The following is a 14,029-nucleotide window of genomic DNA, read 5'->3' on the forward strand; positions in this document are numbered from 1 at the left end:
TTGCATATTCTTACCATTATTATTATTATAGGATTTGGATCTCAGATCCTCCATAAGGTTTGTGAGTTTTCTTGATTTTGTCTACTACTTGTTTTGTAAAAAGCTTTATGCTTTTCTCTCTATAAATAATAAATGTACAAGCAATAATGAGGTATAAAGTGAAAAAACAACTGGAATTTAAGCACACACTGTAATTCAAAATTAACCAAAAAAAGCTAACGGCTTGATTTTATTTAATAAAAGTCAATAAAAAAAAAAAAAAAAACTGAATGAAAAATAATGGGGCATCACTCTTTTTATACTAATGGATAAATATATATATCCTAATTGATCACTAATTAGACTCCTCTTCTATCTCTGCTGCTGTTAGCATATTCCCCAAGTTGAAAATTAATCTGGACCAATTTTTTGGACAGAAAGCCCATCAAACTGTTCGCATAACTCAAGCCCATCCAGAAATTGCAGCAGTACGTTCTTAGACTTTGGCTTGTAATTTGTATACCTGTCCATACAGTCGATCTCGTGCCCCAGCATCGGAGTTTAATTATGTGGATCATGAAATGCTGAGGGGGTTTTAACGGAGTGATTCATGTGATATATTGTATAAATTTAAGATGGTCATCGTGTGTACTACGTGACATGGACTATTATAGCTAGCTAACCAAAAAATTTCTGGGCTATTATAGCTACAGCTAATACTCTAATAATTAAGGTTATACTGTAATAAATGGTGGATTTTATTATTATTATTTTTCAAATTTCAAACAAAAATACATATCCCATTCTGCAAAACCCAATTGCAATAGTCCATGATAATGCAGAAGCAAAGATATATTTAATACGTGTAACAGGTAGGTATTACACTTTTTAGCTAGGGCATAAAGAATCTTCCAACTAAAGAGAATTAATAATGAAAAAGCAAGTATCTGGTTCTTTCAAGAATTTATTTGCTATTTGAATTTGATGCTTATGTTTGTTGCTTTTGGTGCTGTAAAGTGAAAAGGACATTTTAAACTTAGGTGTTATATAAAAGTGTCGTGGTTTGAGAATATGATAGCAAATCCTAGAATCGTATTTCGACCCACGGTTGAGAGGTAAAACACCAAATGTTACTGGATTGTTACACTTAACATCAACCATCATGAGATTCAAAAAGACACCATACATGATCATTGATGATTTTTACAGCTAACTTCCTACAAAACTGCCTTTAAGCCTAAAATTTGTTGGGACATTTTATTTTCCAGTCACCTTTAATTTAACACATCATGGTAGTACAGTAAGTAATACACACATGGCTTGACCAAGAAGAATGCTAAAGAAGCACCAATATATTATATTTCCAACCTAAACTAATTTTTAAAAATGAGTTCAAGTAATAAAACGAAATAGGAGAATAAGATGGGTTTTTAGGAATAACGTGATAGCATCGAATTTTGGAACTTGTTCTCTAAGTAATTTGTGAGTAAGACCAAAGGGACCTGATTCACGGGTATAAATGCAAGTGTCGTTGGATTGGTAAATGGCAGAGTCAACTATTCCAACTCAATGTCTATTTGAGCTATTAGTATCTTCAATATATTTGTGTGAATGGACCAAAGAGCCGTTAACCTATTGAAAGGTATGGGCTCATGAACCAGACAATGTAAATTACTATTATGAAAACGTAGCTGATGTAAACATATGTAATGCACTAACTACCTATACGCAAATATAAATCTCGTGCATTATGTGCACGTGCATGTCAGCTCGTTATTAAAACTACCTAAATGCCTGCTAATATAGAAGAATTTGGAGGAGTGTATTTAGGGCAATCAAAAATATAAACACCATTTCAGTTTGTGCTACATAATCACCCATTATAGCCTCAACCCTTTCTTTCATGTTATACCAGTCCTGCCATTTTGCCGCTAGTAAATGTGTGCTATAATTGATACATAAAACAAAAAACAATAAAAAATAAGTATTAATAGATTACCTGAAACATTTTCCCGATGAATGCCCAAAACTTGAAAATGTGGCAGGAAACATCAATACAAAGCTTAAAACATAGTAACACAGTCAATATACCCTGCATGAGTAGATTTTTTGTAAATAATGGGAGAGCTAAGAGAGTAGTAGTACACCTCGTGAAACACAGCAGACATGAAAAAACGCAATCAAGATGGCAGCACCCTGAATCAAATCAAAGAGCAACCGAATCAGTTATCTAAAACCAAATAACACAAGATGTCTCAACTAACCTCACTAGCAGCACATCTTGGGGTGGCCAGGGAAAGAGTCGAATATGGTCACGGGATAACCCAGTTGGGTCGCAAATCAGAGTAAAATACTTGCCCTTCCCGTGTGTAACATGAACACGGAGAACCTTCTTCGTTTACCCATTCAGACAAACACAAGCCAAATGATAAACAAAAAACTATATATTCTGTCAAGCTCTACTATTAAAACAATAAACTCCGAACTAAAGTTTAGGTTCATAATTTTTACAAAAACCCTACCACAGAGAATCAATGTGTCGCAAGCTAATATAGTACTACAGTTATAACTATAATATGTCGTTTTTTTTTAATTACCTTATCAATTGAGGTCACAAGCCACCGCATGTCATAATTTGTATGAACAAATTAAGGATATCAACTTTAACCAATTTATACAAGCAAACATCATCAAATATAAGTCTCAAATTCAGTTGTAAGTTCTCATGTTAACACGTACAGTTTTCTTATCCAGCTATCTGTTCCTATAAATACAACCAAGTGCATAAGTTAGATTAAACAAAGATGTTAGTAAACATTGTAAAAGCAGGTCGATTTGGTATAGTTAGTGCTAATGACTCAAACAGGAAGTATTTTAAAACTCAGCTAAAGAGGATAAAGGTTATAAGAACATGTGACATAGTTAAGTAAACGTTTTAATAGTTTTTATATGAATGACTAGGATTATTCTTCCAATAACAACTTTGATGATAACATTTAATAACGCGTATTTTTATAATTCAGAAAGAAGAAAAAAAAACAATTAGCAATGTATACAAGCATATAAGGAAGTAAACGAAGTTAACTCAGAATCATGAAAACTGGATAAAGAATTGGTGTTGTAGTTAACATAACATGGATAGTGATTACAACCTACATAACTAGATGAGATTAAACATCCTCAAACCCTCAATGTTTAAGCCTAGACAAGTAGACAGCTAGTAACAGTTGACTTACAGGATTTAATATACGTTTTTTCCATGCTAACTTATCGACAATGTAAGCAGCGAGACAAGAGGGAACACCGCGAGTAAAAGGGTACGTGACAGTTCAGAAAATCAGAACATCCATGTCAACTCGTAACTATCCATAGGAATGGAAAATACAGAGTATCTTCTCATCATCAGTTACTTTCTAAACGACTCTAAATGTCTAAGAATGGGTAAACAAGCTATTAAAAAAAGTACCAGCACATCAGAAGTGGCCAATCTGGCAATGATCTTGAACTGACCCAAAAATTGGAATTGATTTATTATTTGTGCTGTGCTGGAAATGTAATCCTTGAAAATGTCAAATATTGAAAATAGTACCATCCAAGTTCGCTTTGGAAGATGACGATGAATCGTATAATCCTTGACCGACTCCAATTCCGGCATCAGGTTTTACAGTCGTCCTGAGTCGTATCTCACCACGTGTCTAATAACGCCATTATTATTAAGAAATAGGTTGAGATGAAAGCAATAGAAGCGAAGAGAGTGTAATAAGAGGAATTGAATTGAGGAAATTGATGGAGTTGAGATGATGCAGAGAGAGCAATAATAAAGGCGATTAATAAGACCACTCCCAACCATGACGCCGTCACGGCACTTCCTCAGCGCCACATCAGCTTTCTCTCTCCTCTTTTCTCACCACTTCCTCCCATAACACTCCCATAACAAACCACTACCAACTATGACATACTCTCTCCTCATTCTATACTCCACAAAATTAATTAAATAAATTAAGGTACAAGTTTATTTGCTCTTGTACAAGTAATTGTTGCACAAAATCTCTCTCCACTGTCATCAAATATGCTATGGGATGACATGAACGAGTACGCAGTGCTTGAGGGCGGTTGAGGGCGGCCGATGACGGGGTGAATGCCAATGGAGCCCTCGAGGAAATGAGGGGATGACATGGGTGAGGGCGGACGGTTGGGAGTGGTCTAATAATTAATTAATAATTGAATTATTTGGAAATCGTATAATGTATCAATCGGTGCGTGTATATCTTATTCGGCATAAGTAAATAAATAAAATTGAAACTAGTGAAATGACCCTTGAAATCACAGGTTTGTTTAAACGAAACAGTTTAATGATATGTTTTAGGCATTAAGTGAACGTAAATTCTAAAGTCATTCAGTTTAATGACCCGTGGAACCACATAGTCCGACTAAGATACTCGTTAGGTGAACATTTCATCAAACACCTAAAATGCATATTAAACAATCCACATCCAATCATATGAGATAATATTAGTTGTCATTTTATTTTAAAAATGTAAATTAAAATATAAGTTTAGAATTGGTTACTTCTACCTAGCTTTTATACCTTCTCGTACTCAATTCAAAATAATTAATTAAAATAATTCAGAATTATTTAATTAAAATAATTATTAATAAGATTTAATATAATAATTAATTAATTAATAAGATTTAATTTTAATTTAAAATTATTTAGATTAATGACATCACCCACCATGCTTAAAAAATTTTCTTTTTCTTTTTGAATTTTTTTAACAAAGGAATTAACCTAATAATGACATCATCATTTATAGCATTTTAATATTAACTATAGATTCAAAAAATAATAATAAGTGTGAATTTTGAACAGATTCTTCTGTCTGTGTTTGTGTATAGGACACTGAGAAACGAGGAAGATGTAGACTTTTTAAAGGTGGTGAATTATAGTTTGTTCACTGATTATTATAACTACGTACTAAAAAATTCATGAGCCTTTTTTCTCAAAAAAGAGAGAATGTCGGAAAAAACTCCGGCCATTACTACTACATTACATACATTCTGAGTTGAAATGCCCACAATTGGCCCAACTCAACTAATTTGTTGCACCATAAGTACAAGGAATGATTCAAGGATCTGAAACTTTAGTAAAAAGTATGGGATAGTTAGACCTGAAACCTGATGATCTCAATAACAAACCGATTGCATGTTTTAATTGTTCATGTTTTTGTATATCACTCTGAATTTCTGTTTAATAGATAGGATGAAGAAAAAGGTCATCAAACATCCGATTGTTGGAACGATTTTACAATTTTAAGATCTAGAGTTGGAAAAGATCGTTTAAGAATTAAGAACAGTCTTTCCATATTATTTCAAGTTAAATTAAACGATATCCAAACCGCGAGTTTTGTTTTTTAATCATCAAGAGTAATATTTACAACTTCAGAGAATAACAAAAAACATGTACCATTTGAAAACACACCTTTACAACAATGAAATATAACCATAACTTCAATTAGACCAAAAGATTCAACTAACAAATCCATAGTAATTAAAGAAACTTTAGGGTACAAAGTACAAACACGAGTCGCAAATATTTTATAACACCAAAGTCTTTGATAATAATAACTTAGACAAACAAAACCGAAAGATTTCAAAAAACAGGTTCTAACCTTTCTTACTGAACAAACCCACTTACCAAAATCTTTCTAAATAAGATCAGCAACATTTGATGGCAGTTCCTCAACCACCACGTTGTAAAATTTCTGAATATCTGCAAGCATCCGTTCGTCATCCACTGTCACAAAGTTAATGGCAACACCCTTTCTCCCAAACCGTCCACTTCGTCCAATACGATGCAGGTAGTTTTCAGGCTGTGTAGGGAGATCGTAGTTGATCACAAGTGAAACTTGTTGCACATCAATACCACGTGCCAACAGATCGGTGGTGATGAGAACACGAGAAGATCCTGAACGGAACTCACGCATAATGATATCACGTGTGTTCTGGTCCATGTCACCATGAGTGGCTGAGACTGTATGGTCACGGCTTCTCATCTTGTCAGTCAACCAGTCAACCTTTCGTCGGGTGTTTACAAAGATGACACTTTGGGTGATTGCTAAAGTTTCATAGAGATCGCAAAGCGTCTCTAGCTTCCATTCTTCTTTTTCGACATTGACATAGAATTGTTTAATACCTTCGAGTGTGAGTTCATCACGCTTGACGAGAATCCTAACGGGTTTGTTCATGAACTTCCTTGTAATCTCAAGAGCTTCGGGAGGCATTGTTGCAGAAAACACTCCCACCTGAACCTTTGATGGCAATAGCTGGAAGATATCGTAAATCTGAAAGAATGCTCAGCAGTTAGAATCAAATAATTTACTGCCATCATTTTATCCTAAACTGAAAGTGAATCTCTCTAGGGTAAACAGTTAAATGTCTTGAACCTAGACAATCACAATCATTTCGTTTACAAACTCCAAAGAGCAGTTTAATATAAATGAATAACTTGATATATATAAAAATTGTGGTAGGATCAAGAGGGAAGTAACCATTCGGGGGGAAGCGGGGGGAAGCAAAAACTTTTTTTTTTTTTTTCGTTTTTTGAAAAAACTTTGTTCACGAACATTATAGATGAGATGAAAATATGAACATTTAGTAGAGACACTTTGTGATAAATGTTTTTATTTTGGCGGGAAAACGCTCGAAGAAGTAATAGATAACAATTATCGTGTTTTTCCAGCGTATTTTGAGGTTTTAGCTATTGGGGTTTAGATATTAGGGTTTATAGTGTTTAGATATCAGGGTTTAGAAATTTAGGGTTTAGGGTTTAGATTTAGGGTTTAGATTTAGGATTTAGATTGAGTTTTTAACAAGAACGGTTTAGAGTTTAGGGTTTAGGGTTTAGGGTTTGGTGTTTTGGGTTTATGGAATAAACCCAAAACACCAAACACCAAACCCTAAACCCTAAATCGGGCTAAATTTTACTTCACAAAACATGAAAAAAAACCTTCATATTCTTCACGAACAATATTATCTTGAATGTTATTTTTGTCGATCGTTTTCCCGCCTAAATAATAACATTCATCACGAAGTGTCTCTTCTAAATGTTCTTCTAAATGTTCATATTTTCGTGTGATCTTGATGCCGGAAAAAAAAAAATTTTAAAAAAACGGAAAAAAAAAAAATTTGCTTCCCCCCGATTGGTTACTTCCCCATTGATCCTGCCCCTATAAAAATTAATATTAGAATTATATATTATATATATAAGTATTAGTATACAAACAAAACATATTTATAAATAAAAAAAAGGACCTGATCCTTGAAACCTCTGGAAAGCATTTCATCAGCTTCATCGAGCACAAACATCTTGATGTAATCAGAACGTAGTGACTGCCTCCTAAGCATGTCAAAGACACGACCAGGGGTGCCAACTACAACGTGTACTCCAGCTGAGAGGATTCGCTGGTCCTCACGAACACTAGTTCCCCCAACACAAGCATGTACCTTTACACCAAGGTAGTCACCAAGTGCTCGCATAACTTTCTCAATTTGCTGTGCAAGCTCACGAGTAGGAGCCAGAACCAAAGCCTGACACTCCACAATGTTATAGTCGAGTTGTTGAAGGATCCCGGAGCAGAAAGTTGCAGTCTTTCCGGTTCCTGATTGAGCTTGTTGAATAACATCAAGACCCTTGGTGAAGGGGACAATTCCCCTTTGCTGAATTGCAGATGGCTTCTCAAAACCTAAAAAGGACAAATTCCAACAATAAGATAACACTTAAACAATCATTCACATAAACAATTACAAATTATAAATATATATGTACTAACCATATGCATAGATGCCTCTTAAAAGATTTTCTTGCAGACCCATGGCATCAAAACTATCGTAAACCTCATCATATGATGTAAAGAAATCCTGTCCATCGGTAGAAAGCCTGTAAAAGCAATAACAGCAAATCATCAGCACGAAAACACTAGTTATTGAATCAAACAAACGAGGTACAGACAAAGATGTTGTACCAAAAAGGGGGCAAAACTTACAACTCATTCATTTTGGAATCAAACTGACGAGCATCAAACTGGGAACTTTCTTGTGCAACACCTGCCATACTGCAAACAGCAATAACAACAATTAATGGCTACACACTGATCTTATGTAAAAAGCTTCGCAAAATTATACATATAAGCCAATCTAGATTATGTTCAACGGGTTAGTGACATAATCTATCCCAAAATAAATCATCAAACTATTTCACATGAATGATGTGAAAGATACTTTGATTAAGCAACAATCATGTAATAAAAACAAGAAAATTGCATTTGTACGCATAACACAGACTCCTTAATTAATCCATCTAACATCTTATCCTCAGATGATGAATCAGATATTTCTGTATAGATCAAATATATATACTGATCTAGATATACTCGAATCTCGATTTAAAAGTTAGCTTATACATAAATCAAATCAATACTCGAAATCAGAACATATAAAACAGCAATTTAACATCTATCTACAAAACACCGATCTATATACACGTAAGTATCAGATCGCTACAAAAAATATAGATACAGATATAAATATAAATACTATCAATAAACACACATAAAAAGCAGATCAATTGAGTAATCGGAAACTGGGTAAACAAAGGGGTAATTAAAAGTACCTGATTGACGAAAATATAGAGATCAAATAAAGTAGCAGTAAAAGAGTGAGTTATTAGGGTTTTCTCAAAACTCCTGGGATGGGGAAGTTGGCCGTGGAGTGTTGAGTTGAGGGAATTGGAATGCTTTTTTAGTTAGGTTGAAAGTGAAAATAATCTCAAGGGTTTGTGTATTGGTTTTCTTATATATTTTGATTTGATTTTGAAATCCCCAAATCTTACCCTACTTTTGCGATTTTTCTTTCTTGACTATTCTATCCTTCATTGGTTTTTTTTGACAATTTTACCCCTGATTTGTTTCTATTATTATACGAAGAATTATATTATTATTTTATTTTATTTATTTAAAATATTTTATTTTTTATTTTTTTTATTTCATATATTCTTTATGTTGATTTTTATTTAATTTTTCATGAAAATTAAAATTATAGACGTGGAGACTACGCAGAGGCCACTAATTCCTTTGGATTTTTGTGCAATATAATATTCCTTCCTCTTGTGGGGAATGAAAACACATCCGTTGATTTATTTACCTTTGATATTTAGCAAATTTTCTCATATGAAAGAAAGATGATGCAATTCTTGAATTTATTCAAAAGAGTTAAAAATATAACTAGTAGTTAATCATCCGTGATTAGATAGGAATCCGTTGCAGTGTTCAGTGTTGCACATACAAAGTGTTGAATAGATCGTGTTTAGTGATATAGATAAGTTAACTAGTTTCATGACCCGTGAAAACACGGGTTTGTTTAAAAAAAATTAATGATTAAATGACTGGTATGAAGAAGAAAACATTATCTTGAAAAAAATATCTCTTTAAACAATGTACTCACAATTAAATTAATGGTGTTCTCTATATTATAATTTTAAAATGTGTATATAGTTTACACATTTTAATGATAAGAATTTACAAATTTAACATATATATGGTAATTGATCATACGACCCTATACACGCGTCTATCTTGATCTTTACTGTACACGAATCATCTAATGATCCCACTATTATCTATTTTTTTTTTTTTTTTTAGAAAAGCAAGCAAAACTTTATTAATATATAACAATGATGATACAAATAGTATGCACGCATGCATACCCACTTTACACATAATAACTCAACCCAAATTGACTACTCAAATTTCAACACAAGAGGACTATCCAGAGTACTTAACTAATACTAACTAATAGCTGGGGCATTAAAACTCAGGTTGTAGAGGAGGTAACCCAACCTTGAAAACACCCTTACTCATCACAATAAGTACATGGGTTTAAAAGCCAAGATTACCTACATACCCACTTTATACTATAATCTATTTTTTCGTTATGTTTTCCATACACTCAAAATTGCATACCACAACCTCTTGAAACGAACATACACCTGCACCTCTATTCTTCATTTGATATGTGACCCATTGTGACACCAATCAATCTGAAAATACATATGTTATAAGTTGGTCAAAAAAATACATATGAACGAAAATATAACACGGAAGGATAGCACATGTGTTTTTTAAACCCAAATCAATATAGTGAGCACACTAAATGGGTATGGCTTCACTATAATGATCAACTTGTGTTGACATTTTTGGAAATCTTCACTTGACCCATCACTAATAATATAGATTTTGAACTTTAAAAATGGAATTTGAACAACAAATTAATTTGATTTGAGACAAAATTACATGGGGGGTCCCTGTGGTATGTTCGAAATAACAAGCGGAGTCCAAAAGAATTTTTTCACCTTGGGGGGTCACTGTGGTATGCACTTGTTTCACGGGGGGTCCAATTACCTAACGTCTGTGTAAATTTAACGGTTAAGTGGTGCACATGACTTGCACATGAGGGTATTTTCGTCTATTATGTTCCTCTTGTCTTCTGACCCACCCACCCTTTATTCAGCCTCATCTTCTTCTATGACCAAATAATAAACCCTAATTTTATGCTCATTGAAACTCTGCCGGATGTGTTCGTGTAACCCAGATTTAGGCCATAAATCCACTGAATCTGTTCGTTGATGCCCTGATTCGTCACTTTTCTCCCGCTAATTAATTTCGTCACAAATAGATCTAAAGAACAACCGTTTGATTATTATTAATTCCGGTGCTGTAAACTCTGAAAGAAACGGAACTGCTTCACAATTAAACTCCGGGATTGAAAAGTCAGAGAGAAACCGAACTCCGATGATTTTTAATTTTGAATGGTATCGAACTCCGATGATGTTCTTTTATAAAAGTTATGTTTCTAAATCGTTTGATTATTCAATTATTTTGGTTTCGTTTAATTTTGTTCCAGTTGTATGGTAGGGACGATATATCAGAGATAAACATAGAGTTTCTTTTTTGGGATTAGTTATTTTTATTAATTTATTAACTGATTAATATCTTAGTTATGAGTGTTTCAAGTATGTGGGTTCTTGAGTGCACCTTTATGCACAAATGGATTGATGTAATTCTTATTTTCTTTCTAATGTGCAGGTTTTATTCTTTGATGTTTTATTCATCCTTTGTTTATTGATATCCAGTTTGTATTATAGGCTATATGTGCCAAGGATCACGTACATATATAGCGTGTATATTGTATATTTCTTGAGGCTACATATATTCTCTATATAGCTGCATATAGTGTGTATATTGTATATTGTATAATAATACAGTGTAGGTATATTGTATATAGTGTGTATATTGTATAATAATACAGTTGCCTTTTCTAAAAAAATATCTTAGTTCCAAGATCTTAGATTTTTTAAACTACTACTTGAATCTTTTTATGGGTTGGTTTCTCAATTTTCAGATTTGTAGGGTATGATTTTGCTTGGGTGAACTGATGTCAAAAGAAAGTGATTGAAACTGAATGTTGATTATTGGTACTGTAGTTACAAGAACAAAAAAAGAGAAGAAATGAGAAGATGACATTTTTACCCTCATGTGCAAAGCATGTGAGGGAACTTAACAGAGTTTTTAACGTCAGTTAGGAAAATGGACTCCCTATGAAACAAGTGCATACCACAGTGACCCCCCAAGGTGAAAAAATTCTTTTGGACTCCGCTTGTTATTTCAAACATACCACAGGGACTCCCCATGCAATTTTGTCTTGATTTGAACATTAGATATAGAAATATACCTTTGTTGTCTTTGATCCCCAAAATCAAGTTGTATGGTCCATGCTTCAGACTCAAAAATTGTATTAGACCCTTCTCTATTATAATACAAAAACAGTTATAAACTTAATGAATGTTTTTTGCATATAAGAAATAACCTACAAGTATCTCTTAATAGAAGATGATAGTTCAAAAGGTACAAAAATTAGCCCGCACGGACATCATTCATTAAGTCGTACCTCCATATCTAAAACATTGTCTTAAGCAATCGTGAAAAAACAAACATAAATCACTATTCGTTCTGTTAATCTCAATCATATGGTGGAACATACATACCTACACAAATAACTCTCAAACTCGTTGACATTTTCTTCACTGTCAAATAATTAATGTTAAAATTTCGTTGTAATATCATAGGGTTGTAACAACCGCTTCTGCTGCAGAAGCTAACCAACCAGGCAACCACAACAGAGATGCGAGCAACCTAACACAAGTAAGAGATTAATGAGTAACTAAATAGCATAAACATGAATGGTGTACTCCGTATTAAGTAATTCTACTAACGATTCCACATTTTCACACAAAAAAGTCAATAATCTACGACTCAACAGATAACCCATCAAAGAAAAAACAAAATGTGAAATTTAAGTATCATACCCATTAATCAAAAGATTGAAATTAAACTAACCTTGTCATAAATGGAATAAATTTTATCAACATCATCCTCATGTTGTCTCTCCAATAATCACATCGTTCTCCAAATTGAATTTGAACATATACCTATATGCAACTAAAACAAAAGCAAACAAAGAAAAATCATGCTTGAAAGTATCTTTGTTAATTTTTAATTATTATTATATATATGCAACTAAAGCATGTAGGCCCAATGTATTAAAAGCAAAACAAACACATCAAGTGGCAGAATACTTCACAGATTGCTGCATAGTTAACAGAATCTGTACTCACAGCTTTGTGCATATGCATATCAGATCTTCAGCATCAACACCATCCAATTATATAAAATTTGGAAATACTTCTTATCTGTTCCACATACAAAACACACATTAATAATTAACTTATTACATCGATCAGAAAAATCAATGGCTAAACCCTAACATATTCAAGTATTAGCTTAATCTAAAACCAAAACCCTAGATTCAATTACATACGTAAGACAGTCAGTAAATTACATATTTATATGAAGAAAAAAAAAGATACATATAGGATTGACAAAGTAAATGATAAACAGAGAGTTACTTGTTCAATTACATATCTATAATCATTTTTCTCCATTCTTTCTGCATCTACCTACTGGCAAGATGGATCACCCATTTCATTTGTTGGATCTAGATGAAAAACTCCATGATAAGCACATACATTTAACTCAACTCATGATTTCAACAACCTATTCTTTCAAAATATATGAAGTCAATAACATATTACATACTGACAAAATATAAAAGCTACTTGTTATTGATATAACATGGAACACATTGTGTGCATAAAGAAAACTTCAAAAATCGCAATCAAAGAATGAGTGAATATTATACATAATGAGAAAGAGATGACAATGATGGTAATCAATTTAAATTCAAATTCTTGCAGCAACCTTGATCTTGACATCCAAAGTAAATAAAAAGAGGGAGCACTAATGAACATCAGCAGAACAATTTCTTCTAAGAGGAAGAAAATCTTTTCAATCAACACATGTATGAATATGAAATGTGGAAAAGCTAATGTAATTAAACATTTAAACATAAGCTATAAAAGAACACATACACACACAAAAAAATAATAATAATAAATAAAATAAAAAACTTTAATTTCTTAGTGTAGAATCTCAATCGATTCTTTGATTAAAACATGATCGACTTGTTTATCAAACATGAGAAAATGTCACTGTACAAATCAAAGTCAAGTAACTAACTACAAAAACAGTAGATTTTTACAATAAACTAATAAAGTTATCCTCAAATCAGAAATTGTAACATTAAATTAACAAAATCATTCCATCAGGTTAAGAACATATAACATGAAGAAAAAAAATTGCAAATCAAGATGCTTACATGCATTTTTCTTCAGTTTCTTCTTCATGCCATTAAGTTAAAAACGTATCAGATTTTCAGTTTAGATCTGCTAATCAGATAGGTAAAAACATGAAAGTATGAGAAATAAACGTGAAGAAACCCAACCTTTATAAAATCACCTTCGCGTGCATCATCAATAAATTTATTGGAGAATCTTTTGATGGTGATGAAAGAAAAGCAGATGAAGAATTTAAAAGGAGAA

At 32.8% G+C, this 14,029-nt stretch overlaps 1 protein-coding gene and 1 long non-coding RNA gene across 12 annotated transcripts; both read right to left on the reverse strand.

Annotated features, from left to right (window-relative positions):
- Positions 1-5,504: 5,504 nt before the first annotated feature.
- LOC139904357 (eukaryotic initiation factor 4A-15) lies at positions 5,505-8,806 on the reverse strand. The gene is made up of 5 exons (XM_071886295.1): positions 8,648-8,806; positions 8,022-8,090; positions 7,809-7,915; positions 7,291-7,721; positions 5,505-6,320 (listed from the first exon to the last, which is right to left on the reverse strand). The coding sequence occupies exons 2-5, from the start codon at positions 8,087-8,089 to the stop codon at positions 5,685-5,687; spliced, it is 1,242 nt and encodes a 413-aa protein (XP_071742396.1). The 5' UTR covers position 8,090; positions 8,648-8,806; the 3' UTR covers positions 5,505-5,684.
- Positions 8,807-9,685: 879 nt separating this feature from the next.
- Positions 9,686-14,029, reverse strand: LOC139904359 (uncharacterized). Of its 11 annotated transcripts, none has more exons than XR_011778750.1 (5): positions 13,933-14,029; positions 12,707-12,781; positions 12,429-12,530; positions 11,764-12,224; positions 9,686-10,072 (listed from the first exon to the last, which is right to left on the reverse strand). It is a non-coding gene; the product is annotated as an uncharacterized lncRNA (long non-coding RNA). The 11 variants fall into 11 exon arrangements; XR_011778749.1 differs by adding an exon at positions 12,998-13,086 and having other exon boundaries at positions 12,429-12,781; positions 13,807-13,943; XR_011778751.1 differs by lacking the exon at positions 13,933-14,029 and adding an exon at positions 13,807-13,825.

Source organism: Rutidosis leptorrhynchoides, chromosome 4 (assembly GCF_046630445.1).
Source record: "Rutidosis leptorrhynchoides isolate AG116_Rl617_1_P2 chromosome 4, CSIRO_AGI_Rlap_v1, whole genome shotgun sequence".
NCBI lineage: Eukaryota > Viridiplantae > Streptophyta > Magnoliopsida > Asterales > Asteraceae > Rutidosis > Rutidosis leptorrhynchoides.